General features: G+C 44.5%; 1 protein-coding gene across 50 annotated transcripts in view; it reads right to left on the bottom strand.

Annotated features, from left to right (window-relative positions):
• Positions 1-651: 651 nt before the first annotated feature.
• The window catches only part of YY1AP1 (YY1 associated protein 1), a 28,861-nt gene continuing 6,500 nt past the window's right edge, over positions 652-23,012 (bottom strand). For 5 of the 50 annotated variants that reach the window (XR_012413630.1, XR_012413631.1, XR_012413629.1 and 2 more), the window contains exons 3-11: positions 20,763-20,803; positions 19,754-19,857; positions 16,539-16,737; positions 15,028-15,114; positions 12,539-12,749; positions 9,706-9,850; positions 8,026-8,176; positions 2,511-2,627; positions 652-2,119 (exon numbers count right to left, since the gene is read on the bottom strand). Coding sequence is in view for 39 of the 50 variants with exons in the window: in XM_073993353.1 (XP_073849454.1) it covers positions 863-2,119; positions 2,511-2,627; positions 8,026-8,176; positions 9,706-9,788 (1,608 nt within the window). In the remaining 11 variants the exon portion in view is untranslated. Of the gene's footprint in view, positions 2,120-2,510; positions 2,628-8,025; positions 8,177-9,705; positions 9,851-12,538; positions 12,750-15,027; positions 15,115-16,538; positions 16,738-19,753; positions 19,858-20,265; positions 20,347-20,728; positions 20,804-23,012 lie in introns of all 50 variants that reach the window. The other 45 variants (XR_012413633.1, XR_012413632.1, XM_073993377.1 and 42 more) reach the window with 21 other exon arrangements.

Genomic DNA, 23,012 nt, shown 5'->3' with positions numbered 1-23,012 from the left:
AGAAAAGAGGGTTTAAGAGGACTGAGTGTGAATTCGCCCTGAATGAGCTACCACTGCCAATGGTGTCACATGTAGAAATCAGAGACTATAACCAGGAAACATAGAAAAGAGTCTTTCTCCCTTCCAGGCAGGGAAGCTATCGCCATTCACTCCTTGGCCTTCAGGTAACAATGGAGAGTGGCCCTGTCCAGCTGCCCTCAATTACCAAACAGCTATTAGAAAACAGCAGCTGAAAGACTCAAAAAAAGAGAACTCAGGTCCCTCACCCAAACTGGGTGATGGTGATCAAGTGCTTCCACATGGATACCCTTCAGTCTCACTGGAGAGCGGCCCGGGCACAGACCTGCAGTTGCCTCCATGTTCAGATGCTATCCGCTGAGTCTCAACGTGGAAAAGGGAAAGAGAGAGGAAAAGGTTCCCCCGTATGGGGTGGAGTGAGCATTGCACAGAGATAGCTCCAGTCCATGCCCCAAAATGAAGGCTTGATAGAGAGGGAAAGAAAAATGAAAAAAGAAAAGAAAAATAAACCCCCAATTTGGACTTACCTCCAGGCTGGCTTGCCAAAATATGTTCCTGGCGGAGGGTCTTGACTACAAGTTGTCCAGGTACTTGGAATGTTGAATGAAGAATTGAACAAACTGCACGAATCAATGAAACGAAGCAATGAAAGCACAGATTTATTGAAGCAAAAGTATACTCCACAGAGTTGGAGCAGGCTAAAGCAAGCTGCTCAAGAGCCCCAGTTGCAAAATTTTCTGCGGTTTAAGTACCCTTTTAAAGGTTTCCTATTGGTTACGTCCTATTCGCCACCAATCGGAGGCTGAAGTGAAGGCTCCCAGTCTCCACACTCTATTCTCCTTCCTCAAGGAAATCCACTGATTTCCTCTGTAGCATCTTCAGGTTCCATCTTGACAACTTCCTCTAAATCCCCAGAGGAAGAGTTGTTTAGAGACTCCTGGATGCCCTGAGGCAGCGGCTCCAGAGCTTGTCTTCCCTCCTCTGTTTTCACAACAGTCCAGCGATAGGCACTGTTCTCTGACAATCCTTCTTGGCACTCTGCATCTGCTGGTGGAGGCCCTGGGCTATGTTCCACTTTGGGGAAAACAGTAGCAGAGAGAGGAGATAGTTCCTGGGGCTCTAATTTGGGTTCTAGGCCCTGAAAGGCATTTTCCCCATTAGCCACAGCACAAGCAATGTCCACATTCACATGGGCCTTATCTTCAGGGGTGGAAGGTATAGGAAGATTCACAGAATTGCCAGAAACAATTAAGGGTGAGACAGAGGAGGCCACAAGGGGCTGGTTCAATTGACAGGGGAAGGAAGTAGGGTTAACCAAGAGGGTGGTAATGGGAATAGTCTGGGGACTCTGGGCCACAGCCGCATTGACAGGCTGGATCATGTTACAGCCACTGCCAAGGCTCACAATCTTCACAGTGGTAGCAGGAACAGTGAAGATAACAGATGCAGGATGGATAACAGGGGCAGGTTTGATACAGCGAAAGGCCCTGGCTCCCCTTCTTTTTGAGGGTCTCCGTCTCACATATGGCTTTCGAAACATAGAAGGGGAAGGGGAGGGCAGCATTACCTTGGGCACAGGGGCAGAAGAGAGCAAAGTCTGGGACTCAGACAGAGGGAAGCTTGTCCTGCCCTCAGGGGGCATAGCAGGCAGTGCTGCAGGAGACTCAAAACTCTCACCTCCACTGACCCCCAGTGGAGGGACACCTGGAACTGTCGGTAAAACAGTGGCTGGCTGAATCGGGTGAGGAATCCGGACCACCATTTTGCTCGGAGGGGCTTCTGAATGAGTTGATTGGGCTGGTGTTTTCCCAGGGTTGAAGCTAGGCTGGAGAGAGGGGCTGGGTTGGATAAGGAGGGGCTTCAGGACTGATGAACGCTTCTGTCTCCAAGCCTTCCTGGGGAAACGGTTGGCAACTGGCTTCAGTTTCAGGACCACACCCTTAGGCAATAGCAGTGGGTACCGAGTTTCACTCTCCAACTCCGAGTTGTCTTTTTCTAGGCCTTGATCTGAGTTGATCTCAGTGGTTCCAGTCACATGTCCTACCTCTCTAGCACCATCAGCCATGTGCCGCAGTTCTTCCTGGATGGATGGCAGACTGGCCTATTGGAAACAAGAACACTCTGATCCAGCATATGTCAGAATTTGGGAAAAAGAATAGGGCTTTCTAGGTTTTAGGGACCTGAGACAAGCTCAAGGCATCTTTCCAAGAAGGGACTCTGTATATCAAATTTCTACAAAGACCACATTCCAATTATACACTTTAGAAACTCTTCTCTGAATTTCCTTTAGCAAATTACCATTTTACCCATTATTTTGAAAATGTTGTAGAATCACCCGGAGAAAGGCAAAGTAAGGGAAGAAAGGTGAATGAGGAAGATTTCTGAAGTCCTAGTTCTACAACTAAAGCATTAGTCAATTAAGGAAGCCCTTGATATTCTCTCAGAACTTTCAGTGACTTGCCTCCCACAGACTTTGAAGAAGAGGGTTGTACCTTTAACCAGAACGGGAGCCGGTGTTCTTCTCTCTCTACAGGTGGCTTCCACTGATGTGGCTGGATCTCTTCACAGCATTTTACTAAGACTGGCAGCTGTTTGGTCTTCTTATAAAACTTAACACGAAAAAAATGCGCATGAGTTACATTCCTTTTGGAAACACTGTTGTCCTCTGTCAGGCTGGTGAATGGGGTGGGTGGTGGATCGAGAGAGAGACACACACACACACAAAACTACATACACAAACATCCATGAACACACACACATAAATAGCATATGCTGAATACTTGTACATTTCAAATTAATCCCTATTTAAAGATTTTATAGTTATTCAGTATTTTTTTTTTTTGGAGACAGTCTCAGTCTGTTGCCCAGGCTGGAGTGCAGTGGCGCGATCCTGGCTCACTGCAAGCTCCGCCTCCCGGGTTCACACCATTCTCCTGCCTCAGCCTCCCGAGTAGCAGGTGCCTGCCATTATGCCCGGCTAATTTTTTGTGTTTTTAGTAGAGACGGGGTTTTGCCGTGTTGGCCAGGATGGTCTTGATCTCCTGACATTGTGATCTGCCTGCCTCAGCCTCCCAAAGTGCTGGGATTACAGGCGTGAGCCACCGCACCCGGCCAGTTATTCAATATTTTCTGAATGATGATTTCTATTCTGGTTGCCAGGAAGGACAGAGTTTAGGTCACAGAGAGAAAAGGAAGCAGATGCTCAGAGCAATCTTATGTAAGATTTGTTCTTGCTCAACAGCTGCAAAGACAGCATTGTGATCTATAAAATGGACACATCAAAGATTTTAAGCAAATGATGGTGTGAAGGGCATCAGAAGGGAAGAAAAAAAAAAACAAACAAACACTGAGGCAGTTCAGTTTTAAGAGTAAATAGGCTGGCCATGGTGGCTCACGCCTGTAAACCCAGCACTTTGGGAGGGTGAGGCGGGCAGATCACTTGAGGTTAAGAGTTTGAGACCAGCCCGGCCAACATGGTGAAACTCTGTCTCTACTAAAATACAAAAATTAGCCACGTGTGGTGGTGGGTGCCTGTAATCCCAGTTATTTGGGAGGCTGGGGCAAAAGAATTGCTTGAACTCGGCAGTGGGGGTGGTAGGGTTGAGATCGCAGGGAGCCAAGATCACGCCACTGCACTCCAGTCTTGGTAACAGGGTGAGACTCCATCTCAAAAAAAAAAAAGAAGATAAGAACTGAACTTAAACCACTGACAATAAGCATCTGTTCATCCAACATATACAGGATGTTTTTTATATCCTAGGCACTGTGCTAAAAGCTAAGCACACACATAAGGGAAGCAATTCCTGCTCTCATGGAGCTTACAGACCAGTGGGAGAGAGTCAAGTGGACAAATAATGACATCCTACATTAAAAAACATACAAAGGGCTGGGCATGGTGGCTCATGCCTACAATGCCAGCACTTTGGGAGAACGAGGAGGATGGATCACTGGAGGTCAGGAGTTCATGACCAGCCCGGCCAACATGGCGAAACCCCGTCTCTAATAAAAGTATAAAAAAAAATGAGCTGGGTATGGTGGTGCACGCCTGTGATGCCAGCTACTTGGCAGGCTGAGGTAGGAGAATCGCTTGAACCGAGGAATTAAGAGGTTGTAGGGAGCCGAGACTGCACCACTGCACTCCAGCCTGGGTGACAGAGCAAGACTCCATTCCTGACCCCTGCCCCGGCCCCCCCAAAAAAGTACAAAGATGTACATGACAAATTACACAAAACTAAAACTTAAACAAAAATTACTTCTGGGCCGGGCGCGGTGGCTCAAGCCTGTAATCCCAGCACTTTGGGAGGCCGAGGCGGGCGGATCACAAGGTCAGGAGATCGAGACCACAGTGAAACCCCGTCTCTACTAAAAATACAAAAAATTAGCCGGGCGCGGTGGCGGGCGCCTGTAGTCCTAGCTACTCAGGAGGCTGAGGCAGGAGAATGGCGTGAACCCAGGAGGCGGAGCTTGCAGTGAGCCGAGATCACGCCACTGCACTCCAGCCTGGGCAACAGCGTGAGACTCCGTCTCAAAAAAAAAAAAAAAAAAGAGGTCAGAAGAGCAAGACCATCCTGACTAACACAGTGAAACCCCGTCTCTATTAAAAATACAAAAAATTAGCCAGGCGTGGTAGCATGTGCCTATTTTCCCAGCTACTCGGGAGGCTGAGGCAGGAGAACTGCTTGAACCTGGGAGACGGAGGTTGCAGTGAGCCAAGATCATTGCGACTTTGCACTCCAGCCTGGGCAACAAAGCAAGACACAGTCTCACAAAAAAACCCAAAACAAAATAAAAAACAAGGCCAGGCATGGTGTCTCACGACTGTAATCCCAGCACTTTGGGAGGCTGAGGCGGGTGGACCCCTGAGGCCAGGAGTTCAAGACCAAGACCAAGGTTGCAGTGAGCCAAGACCGTGCCACTGCACTCCAGCCTGGGGGACAGAGCAAGACTATGTCTAAAAAAAAAAAAAAAAAAGAAGTAATGCAAAAGCAAAGATGTGGAATTCAGGAAATAAGAGGATCTAACACAGTATGAGGCCAAAGGAATTCCCAGGATGATGGTGAAGAAAAAGCCCAAGAAGACATCAGTGCAGCAACCTGGAGAGCAACACTCTTAGAGTGGGATAGTATCAAAGGGCGCAGGGAGCAATTTCTTCATGATGAAAGTGACAGAATATCTAGAATGCCTGAACACACCAAAAGATGATCTGGGAAACAAAATGTTCAGCAGAAAAGGCAAGGTATCACAGTAACATAGTCGAGCTGTGAAGAGCATTTATACAGTCCTTAAAATCTATTTTTTTTTTGAGACGGAGTCTCACTCTGTCGCCCAGGTTGGAATGCAGTGGTGCGATCTCGGCTCACTGCAAGCTCCGCCTCCTGGGTTCACGCCATTCTCCTGCCTCAGCCTCCCGAGTAGCTGGGACTACAGGTGCCCGCCACCATGGCTGGCTAAGTTTTTGTATTTTTAGTAGAAACAGGGTTTCACTGTGTTAGCCAAGATGGTGTCGATCTCCTGACCTCGTGATCCACCCGCCTCGGCCTCCCAAAGTGCTGGGATTACAGGCATAAGCCACCACGCCTGGCCGACAGTCCTTAAAATCTTACAATGTAAATCCTGAATACAATCTAACCAAAATTGTTCCATAACTACTAGTGAGGAGTTTGGAGACCATAAAATGTGCATGTTTGTGGTGGGAGAAAGGGAGTGAGGAGAGAGGTAAATCTTTGGCTTCCATGGTTTATGGTTAATAAATAAGGCCTAAATCCAATACACCAGGAAATACCAATTAGAGGCTGAGACAAGAGAATTGCCTAAGGCCAAAAATTGAAGACCAGCCTGGGCAATACAGGGACACCCCATCTCTAAAAAAAAAAAGAAAAAAACAATTTTTTTTTGCCAGGCACAGTGACTCATGCCTATAATTCCAGCCCTTTGGGAGGCTGAGGTGGGTAGATCACCTGAGGTCAGGAGTTCAAGATCAGACTGACCAATATGGTAAAATTATGTTTCTACTAAAAATATAAAAATTAGCCAGGTGTGTTGGTGCATGCCTGTAGTCCCAGCTACTCAGGAGGCGAAGGCATGAAAACTGTTTCAACCTGGTAGGCGGAGGTTGCAGTGAGCTAAAATTGTGCCACTGCACTCCAGCCTGGGTGACAGAGCGAGATTCTGTCAAAAAAAAAAAAAAAATGGCCAAGCACGGTGGCTCATGCATATAATCCCAGCTCCTTGGGAGGCTGATGTTGGAAGAATGCTTGAGCAGGCTGCAGTAAGTTATGACTATACCACTATAATCCAGCCTAGGCAGGAGAGTAAGACTTCGTCTCAAGAAAAATACAAAAACAAAACGAAACCAAAGGCTGGGCATCACGGCTCACACCTGTAATCCCAACACTCTGGGAGGCCGAGCTGAGGCAAGAGAACTGCTTGAGGTCAGGACTTCAAGACCAACCTGGGCAACAAAATGACACCCTGTCTTCACACAAAATAAAATAATTAGCTAGCCTTGGTGGCATGCACCTGTAGTACAAGCTACTCGGAAGGCTGAAGTGGAAGGATCACCCAGAAGTTTGAGGTTGAAGTGACCTATGATTGTGCCCATGCACTCCAGCCAGGATGACAAAGTGAAAACCAGTCTCTAAACAAACAAAAAACAAACCATAAATAAATATCAAAATAAAAAAGAAGGCCGGGGGTGATGGCTCACATCTGTAATCCCAACACTTAGGGAGGCCAAGGCAGATGGATCACCTGAGGTCAGGAGTTCGAGACCAGCTTGGCCAACACGGTGAAACCCCGACTCTACTAAATACAAAAATCAGATGGGCATGGTGGTGGGGGCCTGTAGTCCCAACTACAAGGGAGGCTGAGGCAGCAGAATCGCTTGAACCCAGGAGGCAGAGGTTGCAGTCAGCCGAGGTCGTGCCATCACTCCAGCCAGGGGGTCAAGAACGAAACTCCATCTCAATCAATCAATCGATAAGTAAAAAGAGTCGAGAAAAAGTATATAGGCTGGGCCTGGGCGACAAGAGCGAAACTCCATCTCAATAAATAAATAAATACATGCATACATACAAACAAACACAGAGTTGAGAAAAAGTATATAGGCTGGGCACAGTGGCTTATGTCTTTAATCCTAGCCTCTGGGATGCCAAGACGGTGGACTACTTGAGATCAGAAGTTCAAGACCAGCCTGGCCAACACACAAAAATACAAAAAGTTAGCTAAGCGTTGTGGGCACGCCTGTAATCTCAGCTACTTGGGATGCTGAGGCACGAGAATCACTTGAACCTGGGAGGTGGAAGCTGCAGTGAGCCAGGATCATGCCACTATACTCCTGCACTCCAGCCTGGGTGACAGTACAAGATTACATTTGACCAAAAAACAAAACAAAACAAAACCCCAAAACATGTAAGTGGAATACTGCATATCATTTCTAGAAAGTTCAAGAAAGAGGCCGGGTGCAGTGGCTCACGCCTGTAATCCCAGCACTTTGGGAGGCTGAGGCGGGCGGATCACGAGGTCAGGAGATTGAGACCATCTTGGCTAACACGGTGAAACCCCGTCTCTACTAAGAATACAAAAAAATTAGCCGGACGTGGTGGCGGGCGCCTGTAGTCCCAGCTACTCGGGAGGCTGAGGCAGGAGAATGGCGTGAACCCAGGAGGCGGAGCTTGCAGTAAGCTGAGATTGCGCCACTGCACTCCAGCCTGGGCGACAGAGCGAGACTCCATCTCAAAAAAAAAAAAAAAAAAAAAGTTCAAGAAAGAGAATTATTACAGGGAAACATGGATTTATGAAATCTTTTAACAGGATGAAGATACTCCAGAGGAACGTAATGAATGAGTCAATGTCCCTGAAAAGGCAACAGGGGAATTCATCTAGTGTATAAGTAGGAGAAATTAGCTTAAGATAAAATAAGGTTCTTTTTTCCTTTCAGAATTACAAGAGGAAAGAACGGATATGTATTAGTGAGGTGCATGGATGGCGCATTCAGGAAACACTCACTTTAATAATGTTGTCAGGAGCTCTGTTCATGTTGAGGTTCTTGATTCTCACTGTCAGTTGGCGGGCAGTCTTGCAGGTTAGAAGGTACTTGCTGATTAGAGGGTTAAGAAACTCAGTCCCTTCAAAATGCTTCAGTCCTAAAGCTAACAAACTGAGAAAGGAGCAATGACACTAAATCTCACTTCACAGTCCTTCCTTCTAAAGGGCCTCCCCAGACTAACACATTTTACAATCTACTTTTTCTCATTTTTTCTTAAGACAAGGTCTCACTCTGTTAACTGGGCTGGAGTGCAGTGGCACAATTGCAGCCCACTGCAGCCACTACTTCCTAAGCTGAAACGATTCTCCAGTCTCAGCCTCCCAAAGTGCTGGGATTACAAGCATGAGCCCATGGCGTGTGGCCCAATCTATTTTTTCATTTTTTCAGACAGGATCTTGCTCTGTTGTCCAGGCTGGAGAGCAGTGGCGTGATTACAGTGCATTGCAGCCTTGAATGCCTGGGTTCAATTGATTCTCGCACTTCAGCCTCCTGAGTATCTGTGGCCATAAATGTTTGCTACCATGCCTAGCTAATGTTTTCTTTCATTATTTGTAGAGACCAGTTCTCACTTTGTTGCCCAGGCTGATCTTGAACTCCTGGCCTCAAGCGATCCTCCTGCCTCGGCCTCCCAAAGTGCCGGCATTACAGGTGTGAGCCGCCATGGCTGGCCAATCTACTTTTTTGACAACTAATTCTTGTGTAAGTTGGTGACTACTCAGTAGAAAATTCCAGGTATTTAGTGAGTAGTGATTAAGTACTATGAATAAGAATCAAATAGTTCACAATTAAGTAGGAGCAAAAGAAACGTCATAAATCATTAATAAATGTCAGATCGTGATGAGCTGTATATTAACAATACAAAGGAAGTTCAAAGAGAATACATGGGAAGGAAAATGATCCTAATAAAACAAATATAAAATGAATAATAAGTACCCTGTCAGACAAATTAAACTGGCACCAATAGTATCCTCTAACATAACATATATAATCATGGTTACATATATACATATTTGCTGATAACAGTGTGGCAATACACACAAAGAGCCATACAAATGTTCATAATCTAGATGGGCGCGGTGGCTCATGCCTGTAATCCCAGGACTTTGGGAGGCCACGAGTGGGTGGATCATTTGAGGTCAGGAGATCAAGAGCAGCCTGGGCAACAGAGACCCTCACCTGTACACAAAAAATTACCCATGTATGGTGGCACACGCCTGTGGTCCCAGCTACTCCATGGAGGCTGAAGCAGGAGGATCGCTCGATCCCAGGAGTTCAAGGCTGCAGTGAGCTGTGATTGCAACACTGCATTCCAGCCTGGGTAAAAGAGTAAGATCTTGTCTCTAAATAAATAACACTAAAAGTGAACCTCCTGCCTTGGCCTTTCAAAGTGCTGGGATTACAGGTGGGAGCCAACACGTCCGGTCTAAAACAATTTAAAAATGTGCGTGACATCCCCCAGAAAGCAGTATTTGGCACAAACAAGCACGTCCTAGAGGAATCTGCTCATCTATACTGCTCTTCCTTTTGTCTTTTGTGTCCATGTTTTATTATACAAATCTTACTTCCCCTAAACTCCTCAAAGGAACTATGTCTTGTCCTTGGGATATTCTGCGTTTTGATGCCCCAGAGTAAACACTTACTTGTCCTCAGCCTTGGTGAAGAGTATCTTATCCTGGGGATTCTTTGCCTTCAGGGAACACACTGGAAGTAACTCTGGGTACATGAAAACCTTGCTTGTGGCCAGGATCCAAGCCACTTGCTTTGGCAAACAGGGAAATTCATTGGCTATAAGAAAATAAATCTCGGATAAATCAGCTTCTAGGAAAAAAGAGGGCTTCAAAAAGCCTATGAATGCATTTCTGCATTTAGGTAGAGCTGTCCTTATCTAACTGGATTTCCCTCCCATCTGCCTAGCATTCCCCAAAGAGTTTCCACAGTCTTTCTTCAACTAACATTATGTCTAAATGGAGTCCCATTCAATGGCTATAAAAGTTGACTCTCTTATTCTTTTTTTTTTTTTTTTTTGTGAGACGGAGTCTCGCTCTGTCGCCCAGGCTAGAGTGCAGTGGCCGGATCTCAGCTCACTGCAAGCTCCGCCTCCCGGGTTCACGCCATTCTCCTGCCTCAGCCTCCCGAGTAGCTGGGACTACAGGCGCCCGCCACCTCGCCCGGCTAGTTTTTTGTATTTTTTAGTAGAAACGGGGTTTCACCGTGTTAGCCAGGATGGTCTCGATCTCCTGACCTCGTGATCCACCCGTCTCGGCCTCCCGATTACAGGCTTGAGCCACCGCACCCGACTGTTCTTTTTTTTTTTTTTAAAGATGGAGTCTGGCTCTGTCACCCAGGTTGGAGTGCGTAGCGCAATCTCGGGTCACTGCAAGCTCTGCCTCCCGGGTTCACGTCATTCTCCTGCCTCAGCCTTCTGAGTAGCTAGGACAACAGGTGCCTGCCACCACGCCTGGCTGATTTTTTGTATTTTTAGTAGAGACAGGGTTTCACTGTAGACAGGATGGTCTCGATCTCCTGACCTTGTGATCCGACTGCCTCGGCCTCCCAAAGTGCTGGATTACAGGTGTGAGCCACTGAGTCTGGCCTCTCTTACTCTTTCTTACGTGTAACACTTTATTCACAAAGTAAAACAAACACTTAAAAAGTACCTAGTAATGGCCGGGCGCGGTGGCTCACGCCTGTAATCCCAGCACTTTGGGAGGCCGAGGCAGGCGGATCACAAGGTCAGGAGATCGAGACCACGGTGAAACCCCGTCTCTACTAAAAATACAAAAAATTAGCCGGGCGCAGTGGCGGGCACCTGTAGTCCCAGCTACTCAGGAGGCTGAGGCAGGAGAATGGCGTAAACCCAGGAGGCGGAGCTTGCAGTGAGCCGAGATCGCGCCACTGCACTCCAGCCTGGGCGACAGAGCGAGACTCCGTCTCAAAAAACAAAAACAAAAACAAAAACAAACAAAAAAAAAGTACCTAGTAATAACTGTCACATAGTGTATGCTCAAAAATGTTTTACCTCCTTTCCCCTTTAAATCTTTGAAGGATAATAGACCTTCAACAATGCTTTTTTTCTTCCAGGATAAAATTCTAGGCCAGGCATGCTGGCTCATGCCTGTAATCCCAGCACTTTGGGAGGCCGAGGCAGGGGGATCACCTGAGGTCTGGAATTCAAGACCAGCCTGGCCAACATAGTGAAACCCCATTTCTACTAAAAATGCAAAAATTAGCCAGGCATGTTTGCACGCACCTATAATTCCAGCTAGTCCGGAGGCTGAGGCAGGAGAATTGTTTGAATTTGGGAGGCAGAGGTTGTAGTGAGCCGAGATCACCTCACTGCACTGCAGCCTGAGTGACAGAGCGAGACCCCATCTTAAAAAAAAAAAAAAAAAACCACACAAAAAAGATTCCAACTTCTTTAATCTCCTTCACAAATCTGGTATTCCAAATTTTACTTTTATTTGATTTTTACTTAACTTGCATTAAGTTCTCCCAGATTCCTCCTGAGGTTGGGAACAAAAGAACCATAAAAGGAATGAGACAATTCAAGTCTCATTCATTTCTCTCTCCCTCTCTCATTCTCTCACTTTCAGGAACCTCTGCAATTCTAAAGACAAAACTACTATATCCCTATTTCTCCTTCCATAAGTGTTATTTTTATATCCCCAGAAGAAAGCAACAGGTCACTAGATGTGTAAGATAATACTATAATGTGGTATTAAATCACATTTTCATTACCATTTTGTATCACTTAACATAGCTATTAAAGTAGTTTGGGATCTGTGTCTATGATATAGTACACTTAAATTCAACTATATTCAATTTAATGATAAGACTCCGGGATTTAAAATAGCATCCAAAGACAAACCCAAATCCAGAACAAACCACAAGTAATTTACTAAATCAGCAAACAAATCAGAAGCAAATATTTGCTTAAGCAAACAGCAAATATTTTCTCAAAAAATATTAAACCAATGCAAGGTAGAAGAATCTAAACTGGCAAATTTTTAAAAAATACTGAATATGGCAAATGTACAATCTCTAACATGTCTAACTTGAAAGACATTTCATTCAGAATGGAGACATCACCTATGATAGAATCATTATGGTAAATGAAGTTAGTTGATCTTAATGAAGAGAGTAAAAAGCTAAACATGACCAAACTTTACCACCTGACTTTCATCTTTACCAGGCCCCAGTTTAATTACATCTGACTCCTAATATCCCTCAGATTGCTATAGTCCAATTCTTAGCACTGAGCCTCATATCTCTACCTCCCATATTCCTATACTGTCCACTGCCTCCATGCCTTACCCAGGCCCAGAGATTATCATGTAATTCTAGAACTCAGATAATGAGTACAAAGGGAGGATAAAAGAGAGAAGAAAGAAATTACAAATGTCCTGTGTCCTCCATTCCCAGGCAAGTATCCTAGGAAGTTATCTATGGGATAAGATTCCCACCACCTCTCACCGCAAGTAAAAACTTAAAGCTGACACATCTGTCTCCTACCAGTCTTCTTGACAGTTTTATGAGGGCTGCAGTCAATGCTGACATGTGTGCTGAAGTCTTCAATAAGCTGCATAGCTCCCATCAAGTTACAGGGTTGGAACAGGGTCTGAAACTTGGGGTTGTACTGATGGTGAAGGGCGATGGAGCTTTGAGCAAAGGTTCCCAGCTCTTTCTGGGAAAACAGGACACAAGGAAGATCTAAGACAATTCCAGACAATTAATACCAGTAGCCTTCAGAATCTAAATGAGAAGCTGACCTTCCTACTACAGGATAAAAACAGGTAAAAATCATCATAAAGTCTTTCACAATAAACTAGTCTGTTAAGATTACGCGTGAGTTCTCAGATATTCAGGGATTATATTCTTGTTTTATTTTTAAACTGTTTATCACTAAGGAATACATGGTCTAGCTCCCGAGCTAGAATTAAGAGGCTCAAGAATGAGGACTATTACTTTAATTTCCTTACTTTGAGACAAGGTCTCGCTCTGCCGCTCAGGCTGGAGTGCAGTGGCACAATCTCAGCTCACTGCAACCTCCTCCTCCCAGGCTCAAGCCATCCTCCCACCGCTGCCTCCTGAGAAGCTGGGACTATAGGCATACACCTCCACACATAGCTAATTTTTGTATTTTTTGTAGAGACAGGGTTTCGTCATGTTGAGCAGGCTGATCTCGCACTCCTGGGCTCGCATCTGCCTGACTCGGCCTCTCATAGTGCTGGGATTACAGGGATGAGCCACCTCACCCGACGAGGACATTACTTTTAAAACTGTTTTGTCTTTTGGTCTCAGAATAATGCCTACAACCAAGTACTCCTCATCCTCCTCTGAATACAGTAAGAGATGAAGACATCCTGTTGATCACCAAGTAAGTTTTAGAGTACTAGCAAATGTATTCTTCAAACTCCAAAGACGACTTGTTGAAGAAGCTGAGAGTATTATCATTACCTGTCCAAAAGTTTGAGGCAACTTTTATGAGGTAAAATTTGGTTTTGTTTTTGTGAGACAGGTTCCCACTTTGTCACCCGGGCTGGAGTGATGTATAATCATAGCTCATTACAGTCTCAATGTCCCAGGCTCAAGTGATCCTCCTACCTCAGTCTCCCAAGTTGCTGGGACTACAGGCACTCGGCGCTATCCCCAGCTAATTTTTTTTTTAAGTTTTTTGGTAGAGATGGGGTCTTACTGTGTTGCCCAGGCTGGTCTCAAACTCCTGGGCTCAAGCAATCCTCCCACCTTGACCTACCAAAGTGCTGGGACTACAGGCATGAGCCATCACACCTGGCCAAATTTCAAATTTAAAAGCTCAAAATACCTCAAAATGTCATGAGGAAAACTAGCTCTACACATAAAACACTAATAGCGAGCGTAATGAATGGATAATGAATTCAACACCTACATGTGTATTTACTTTACTATTTAATTTTTTTTTTTTTTTAAAGAACACAGACCGGGTCTTACTATGTTGCCCAGGCTGTTCTTGAACCCCTGGGCTCAAGTGATCCTATCACCTCAGCCTCCCAAAGGCTAGAATTACAGGCGTGAGCCACTACACCCAGCCTCAACATCTATGAAACGAATAGCAGTACCAAAAACCTAAGAAGTCAGGGTGGCAGCCGGGCGCGGTGGCTCAAGCCTGTAATCCCAGTACTTTGGGAGGCCGAGACGGGCGGATCATGAGGTCAGGAGATCGAGACCATCCTGCCTAACACGGTGAAACCCCATCTCTACTAAAAAATACAAAAAACTAGCCGGGCGAGGTGGCGGGCGCCTGTAGTCCCAGCTACTCGGGAGGCTGACCCAGGAGAATGGCGTGAACCCGGGAGGCGGAGCTTGCAGTGAGCTGATATCTGGCCACTGCACTCCAGCCTGGGCGACAGAGCGAGACTCCGTCTCCAAAAAAAAAAAAAAAAAAGAAGTCAGGGTGGATCTAAAGATGAGGAGGAGGACCCAATAAAAATATCAGAAGGACAGGCCAGGTGTAGCGGCTCATGACTATAATCCCAGTACTTTGGGAGGCCGAAGTGGGCAGATCACTTGAGGTCAGGAGCTCGAGACCAGCCTGGCCAACATGGCAAACCCTGTCTCTACTAAAAATACAAAAAAAAATTACCCAGGCGTGGTGGTGCCTGCCTGAAGTCCCAGCTACTTGGGAGGCTGAGGCAGAAGAATCACTTCAACCCGGAGGCAGGGGTTGCAGTGAACTGAGATTGTGCCACTGCACTCCATCCTGGGTGAAAGAGCAAGACCCTGTCTCAAAAAAAAAAAAAGAAAAGAAAAAATTGAATACACTCTTTGTCCTTTCATGTGAATCAGTGGCTTATCTTCACTCAGCAAACACAGGAAGCCATAGCAATCAAAAATACCCAAGAGAGAAGAATAACTGTGAGAAATAACCTGCCAAGCTAATTTTATATTCTAGTCTATAGAATTACAGCAATTTGGAAACTTACAAGACATATCCTGGTGCTACTGGCCTCCGGACTGAGATTGGGGTTGCAGGTGGCAAGAAGGTGGATTTGTGTCAAGAGCTGAACATGCTGGGGAGAGAAAGAAAATAATACAGTGATATGTTATGACACTGCCATTTCAGGAGCCCAGAGAGGTTTTTTTTCCCCCTGGAGACAGAGTCTTGCTCTGTCATGCAGCTTGGAGTGCAGTGGTGCAACCATGACTCAATGCCCTCTCAACCTCCTGTGCTCAAGCAATCCTTCCACCTCAGCCTCCCAAGTAGACGGGACCACATTGCCTGGCTATTTTATTATTATTATTATTTTTTAGACAAGAGTCTCACACTGACTTCTGGGCTGGAGTGCAGTGGCATGATCTCGGCTCATGGTAACCTATGCCTCCCAGAGTGATTCTGTTGCCTCAGCCTCCCGAGTAGTTGGGATTACAGGTGTCCGCTGCTACACCCAGCTAATTTTTTGTCTTAGTAGAGATGGGGTTTCACCATGTTGGCAAGACTTGCTTCCAACACTTGACCTTATGATTCACCTCCCTTGGCCTCCCAAAGTGCTGGGATTACAGGCGTGAGCCATTGTGCCCAGTCTTATTTTTATTTTTTGTAGAGACGGGGTCTCACTCTGTTGTCCAGGCTGCTTTTGAATTCCCCAGCTCAAGCAATCCTCCCACCTCAGCCTCCCAAAGTGCTGGGATTACAGGTGTGAGCCACTGCACCCAGCCCTCAGAGAGACATTAACCGCAAGATGTTTGCAACTTTATGACACATATTTTGCTTTCTGGAAAGAGTATGAGAACAACATAGGATCTTGGCATAAATTTCTCAGACATGTTCCCTCAAACAAAATGACAGAACCAGAGGAAGTTTAGCCTCAAAACAGAGGAATTGAGATTACAAAAGGAAACGGCCAGGCACAGTGACTCATGCCTGTAATCCCAGCACTCTGGGAGGCCGAGGCAGGCGGATCACGAGGTCAGGAGATCGAGACCATCCTGGCTAACACAGTGAAACCCTGTCTCTACTAAAAATACAAAAAATTAGCCGGGCATAGTGGCGGGTGCCTGTAGCCTCAGTTATTCGGGAGGCTGAGGCAAGAGAATGGTGTGAACCCGGGAAGAAGAGCTTTCAGTGAGCTGAGATCGAGTCACTGCACTCCAGCCTGGGCAACAGAGCGAGACTCCGTCTCAAAAAAAAAAAAAAGAAAAAAAAAAGAAAAGAAAAAGGAAAAGGAAAAACACTTTCAGAATAGATTACTGAGGACCCTTTGAAATCTGTAATTCCAAATACCATTAGGGTCCTTATGTACTCTCCTCCCTGAGCCACAGGACATGAACATGATGACTTCTCAAGCTTCTAACTGATGTGAAGATACTACAGTTTTAATAGGTAGTAAGGTAACTATCTCAAACATTTACAAAGTTGTTAATTTTGGATTATACCAAAGCCTCAGAGTTAGGCCTTGGTATAATTCAATATTAACATGACCAAGGAAAGTGTTACCTGCTGCATCTGCTGCTGGAGTCTCTTCCTCTGTGCTGGGTCCAGAATCAGGGTCTGATGAACTTCCTTACACTGGGGTTTAACCTTCTCTACCTCCTTCTGCTGTTTGGCTGAAGATTTCTTCATCTTCAGCTGTTCAAGTAGTTCCTTTGCTATCTGATGTTGTTCATTTAGTAGGTTGGCCAGTAGTTCCTCAAACCTATCCCAAACAGGGGGATGACGGATTGTGAGTGTTTTCCTAGGTTCACAACACATCCAATTCTTTCCAATGATGAGCAAACAGCCTGAACAATTTTCATTCCCTACTAATCCCCCATTTCACTTTAGCCAGCAGTCAAACTCCCAGCCTTATACAAATCTTTTCCCAAAGTAGTTAGCATGCATCAAATATGATTCTGTATTATACCCCATGCCATTCCTCTACAATTCCTCTTCCAAATAATATACGAATGAAGAAAAAAACCAAACATCTAGGGACAGAGAAATATATGGGTAAGAAAGCAGCCAAGGAGCTGGTGGGAACTCATCATTCTCATTTCTTCTCTCATTTACTTGTTACTCCCATCCCAGGTCCAGCTTGTCCCATTATTCCATCTACTCAGGCTGCACTGCCTTGCTATCTTAACAAGTCAAAGACTTTCTAGCATGAAGCAAGAAAAGGATATACCAAAATAACTGAAATACACAGTAGTTCAAAAGAACAGAACCGAGATGTTAGTTCAAATACTATCCTACTGCTATCCATGAAGGCTATCTTCTTTTGGCCCTTTAAATTCCTCTTCCAAGGTTCCTAACCCTAACTTCCCACTCCTACTCTCATGAAAGATTGTTTGTAGGGCTGGAGCAAAAATTCAAATACCTAGCATGTCAGTTCTATGTATGATTACTGTACCTTTTCTATGTTTACATAGAAAGAAATAAAGGGAGAATAAGATACCTAAATGATTAAGCACATGCTGATACCCTATGCAACAGGATAAGATCTGCTGAAGTAGCTGTAACAAGCAGGTTATCATATTTCAAGGAATCCCCTACCTTACAGCAATAGTTAAATGGTAACGTTTTTCAATAGTTTTTGCAGATAAAGATTACCTTTGAGTAAGTTTTCTTTTATAGTATTTACTACTGTGGGTTTGGGTAGCAGAGTAGAAACCTAAAGACTGTGGGACTGTCTATACAATCTTTACCGACAACTGAAAATTTGAACATTTGTGCTACCACCACTGAAGGAACAAAAGAGCAGAAGCATAAGAAAGGAGAAAATGGAAACACAGACTGCACCTAGTTTTAATAAATATTATTTAGATAACTGATAAGGGAAGCCCCAGAGATTTTGTTTTGACTGTCTTTTTCTCCTCTCTCTTCCTTATTGTGTTTTAAGATGTTTTTACTATCTATGGACTTACAGAATCCAGGATTTTTTTTTTTTTTTTTTTGAGACGGAGTCTCGCTCTGTCACCCAGGCTGGAGTGCAGTGGCCGGATCTCAGCTCACTGCAAGCTCCGCCTCCCGGGTTCACGCCATTCTCCGGCCTCAGCCTCCCGAGTAGCTGGGACTACAGGCGCCCGCCACCTCGCCCGGCTAGTTTTTTTTTTTTGTATTTTTTAGTAGAGACGGGGTTTCACCGTGTTAGCCAGGATGGTCTCGATCTCCTGACCTCGTGATCCGCCCGTCTCGGCCTCCCAAAGTGCTGGGATTACAGGCTTGAGCCACCGCGCCCGGCCCAGGATTTTTATTTAAAGATTAAAACAGGTTTGTATTTGCAATTGAAAGAGAAGCAGCAGCGGCCCACGTACAGTCATGTACCACATAATGTTTGAGTCAATAATGAACCACATATTCAGAGGTTGCTCCACAAGATTACAGTACCTTTTGTATGTTTACATACATACGTACTTACCGTTGTGTTACAATTGCCTGCAGTATTCAGTACAGTACAGTAACACACTGTACAGGTTTGTAGCCTGGGAGCAATAGGTACGCAGTAGGCTAAACCATTTAGGTTTATGTAAGTACATTCTACGATGTTTACACAATGATGAATCATTTAATACATAATGACGAATCGTTTAATGATAGATTTCACAGAGGGTATGACCATGAGATGATATATGACTATATTCCATTGAATACCAGAAGGTAACTGAATTCTAACAGGAATTTTAAATTAGTTCTACACTTTCCAAGTTTTAAGAAGTTATAAAGAGTTGATCAGCGAAACCAAAATGTTTATTAATCAAATCCCATTATACATTCCCAGGATGAATGGTTCCATTCTGCTATACCATAATTTTGTTCTATGAACTATAAATTAAAATAATGGGTCAAATAATGACTTAGCAATCTTGAGGTTTTTGATGTAGTTGTGTTGTTATATTTGTTGTAATGGAGAATGACTAGTAATTCTCGTTTTTAAGACATTGGTTGGCATATCTTATCTTTTTTCACTAGCCTAGAAAATCATTAAAGGTCTAGCTTTCAGATGGATCTCAAGCTCTCTGCTTAGTAATGCTGTTAAGTTATAACACAGGACTAATTAGAGGGTCTATTCTCTTTGCTTTGTTCCACTTACGGCACAAAATGCATCCTGACCTGTTGCCATCCACCTAATGATTATATGCTGTTACAACAGAATAAAGTGCAGATGCAAATCCACCAGAAAATGAGGAAAAAATTAAAGCCTCTACTTTCTGGATGCTGTAACACAAGTGCCAACCTCAGGCAGAAACGTCAGCACATACGTTTCAGACTCCTTACTGCAGGTGCTTCAGGGTTTGCTCCACTAATGCCTAGGTGACTTAACAAATTTTCAGTCACATTTAGCAAATATTAATGGCACATAAAAAGAACGAAAGGGACAGACTCGATATTATAATACGTTTGTGTGTTATAGTAGTTTGTGTGTCTGGCCACATAAATTCCTACATACCTCTCCAGCACCACTCACCTGGAGAAGTGGATATGGATGCCAGCTACTGTTTTTTCTCCCTTCCCAAACAGATACAGCTTGGCCTACAGCTGCACTGCCCCATACCAAGGAGACTTCACCTGACACCTAACTCCTGACAGGGCTCTGCATCCTTACATCCTTACATCTGCATCCTTACAAAAGAAGCTGGTTGGGGATGAAAAATTGTTAACTGCAACTTCTGAAAACCTTTTCAGAAATAAACTTTTCCTCTATTCCAAATCTCAAGGTCTTTCAACTAGCCTACCGTAGAGCTTGAGGAGTGTTAAAGTTAGGTCGAGGCTCAGCCACACGCTCCTCCTCTTCTGGGCCGTCATCTTCCATGTTGGAGAATCCCATCTCATCTTGGAACTGTGGGCAAAGGGAAGGGAGGGTTTTCCTGGGGAATGGGTCTCGAATGTTGCTCCAGTATTGGAAAGAAAGAGTGAAAACTACAGATTACAAGACTTTAATAATGCTGGCACCCAGAAAGAGCCTACATCAGAACCTTTCTCACTTCAGGACTCCCCCAAACCCACATTTGGAAGGACTATTATGCCGGGAAAGTCGTCGCTCAACCAGTCAACTTGTATCAGTATGGACAGAGCTAGGGTAACTCAAAATGATCAATCTCTTCAGAGATATCTTTTCAGACAAAATTATGGAAAAGGTAATTATTTGTGTGCAAAATACTTTAATTGGCAATCTTTAAGGACACACCAAATGACAGTAGGGGAAGCCATCGAAAGTTTTCAAGGGACCAGATATGCTGGCTCACACCTGTAATTCCAGCACTTTGGGAGGTTGAGGCAGGAAGATTACTTGAGCCTGTGAGTTCCAGAACACAGCGAGACTCTGTCTCTAAAAAAAAGTAAAATAATTAGCTGGGCCTGTAGGTGTGTGCCTGTAGTCCCAGCTACTCAGGAGGCTTAGATGAGAGAATTGCTTGAGCCCTGGAGGTCGAGGCTGCTGTGGGCTGAGATTTCACTACTGTATTCTCCAGAGCCTGGGTGACAGAGCAAGACTTTGCTTCAAAAAAAAAAAAAAAAAAAAAAAAAAAGCTTCAAGGAAAATTTTAATAACAATAACCTACATGTGGATAATCAAGAGTCTAGTAGTTAGCAAATTTCCCTTGTCATTATATTCTTTCCCAGGCAGACTAAAAGGAGAATTGGTTTAGTCCCTCTTCTAGAGGGAGCATCACAGAGACCAAAGGACACATTTTGTTGGAGAACCAACTTACAATCCCATGTTCTCACTCGAGGATCACTACTCACAGTTTCAAACAGATCTTCCATCAGTTCATTTGCTTCCTTTTCTGCAAAAAAGCCAAACAGCATGTTGTTGGTATAAATTAGATTCATTTTACAATAAGGAGAAATTCCATGTAGACAATGTATGATGTTTTCAACAAGGCATCTGATGAATTCTTCATATTTATCCTTATTCTTTTTTGAGACAGGGTCTCACTGTGTCACCCAGGCTAGAGGGCAGTGGCTTGATCTTGGCTAACTGCAATCTCTGCTTCCCAGGCTCAAGCGATGCTCCCACTTCAACCCTCCAAGTAGCTGGGATCACAGGAGTGTGCTGCCATGCCCGGCTAATTCTTCTATATTTTGTAGAGATGGGTTTTCCCCATGTTGCCCAAGCTGGTCTTGAACTCCTGAGCTCCAGTGATCCATCCACCTTGGTTTCTCAAAGTGCTGGGGTTACAGGCTTGAGCCACCACGCCCGGCTATCCTTAATTCATTTGTTCAAAAACATTTATTGAGTACTTACTATGTTTCAATCCCTGTTTTAGATGCTATGAGAGAATGAGAGAGAGAGAGAGAGAGAGAGAGAGAGAGAGAGAGGGAGTGTTCTAATCTCATGAAGCTTAAATTCTAACAGGAAAACAACAAAGAGAAAATGTGAGCTAGATGATTCTTTTTTTTTTTTTTTTTTTAATGAGATGGAGTTTCACTCTTGTTGCCCAGGCTGGAGTGCAATGGCACAATTTCGGCTCACTGCAACCTCCATCTCCTGGGTTCAAGCAATTCTCCTGCCTCAGTCTCCCAAGTAGCTGGGATTACAGGCATGCACCACCACACCCAGCTAATTTTGCATTTTTAGTAGAGATGGGGTTTCTCCATGTTGGTCACGCTGGTCTTGAACTCCTGACCTCAGGTGATCCACCCGCTTTGGCCTCCCAAAGCACTGGGATTACAGGCGTGAGCCACCACGTCCGGCCCGATGATTTTATAAGTAGATGGCCTATCCAAACCCTCACAATACTGAATGGAATCAAGAGACAAGTCTCCCAGCCTGGGCAAAATGTCAACATATCTCTAAAAAAAAATTTATCTGGGCTTGGTCGCACACGCCTATAGTCCCAGATACTTGAGAGGCTGAGGTGAGAGAATCTCTTGATTCCTAGAGGCAGAGGTTGCAGTGAGCCAAGACCGTGCCACTACATTCCAGCCTAGGCGACAGAGCAAGACACTGTCTCAAAAAAAGAGACAGAGAGAGAGAGTCAGAGACAAGTTTCCAACAGTGTTTCATAGGGCCCTATCTTTGGACCTGACCTATTTAAGAACTCCATCAGTGAGTTAGAAGACCAAGAGAACATACTTAACAAATCTGTACATGATGTAAAGCTGTAAAGCTGAAAGGGACTGCCAATGCAATTGATGGAAAATTCAAAATTACATTTTCTCAAATCAACTAGATGCAACACATGAGGATAAATTTAAAGTTCTACATTGAGGATTATTATTATTTTTTTAATAGAGCCAGGGACTTGCTATGTTGCCCAGGGTGGTCTCGAACTCCTGGGCTCCAGTGATCCTCCCACCTCATCCTCCCAAAGTGCTGGGATTACAGAGGTGAGCCACCCCACCTGGCAAGATCTTATATGTGTATTCAAGATACTACACGACTCATTAAGTCTCCAGAAGAAAACCAGAATCTCTAAATATAGTTTGACAGTTTGACAGTGCCCAATGACAGACTAAATGAGAAATTAGGAGGCAGCTTGATCTTTACTTCCTCAGAGATCTTTGTTCTGAGTTCTGACTCTTGTTCTATAAATTTTCAAGGTTGAAATGATTATCATGTTAATGGGTAGAGCTTCAAATCTTTGGATATCTCATTTTTTTTTTTAACTTTTATTCACTTGTTTTACCTTATGTGTTCCTCTACAATGGATATCTAGGAAAGTGACGACCATTCTAGCCATCTAGCATTCTGTTTCTTCATATCATGTAAAATGAGCGTTCTGATCTCTGACACACAAAGCTATTTAGAAGATAAAAAACAGACATTTTTTTCAACAATCATTTTACTTTTGTTTCTACATCTACATACTCTACATGTTAAGAGTTTTTGTTTTTGTTTTTTTGAGACGGAGTCTCGCTCTGTTGCCCAGGATAGGGTGCAGTGGTGCAATCTCAGCTCACTGCAACCTCTGCTTCCCAGGTTCAAGTGATTCTCCTGCTGCAACCTTCTTGAGTAGCTGGGATTACAGGCACCCGCCACAACACCTGGAT

Source organism: Macaca fascicularis, chromosome 1 (genome assembly GCF_037993035.2).
Source record: "Macaca fascicularis isolate 582-1 chromosome 1, T2T-MFA8v1.1".
Taxonomy (NCBI): Eukaryota; Metazoa; Chordata; class Mammalia; order Primates; family Cercopithecidae; genus Macaca; species Macaca fascicularis.
Note: the sequence above shows the minus strand (reverse complement) of the source record. Positions and strands in the feature narration are given on the sequence as shown.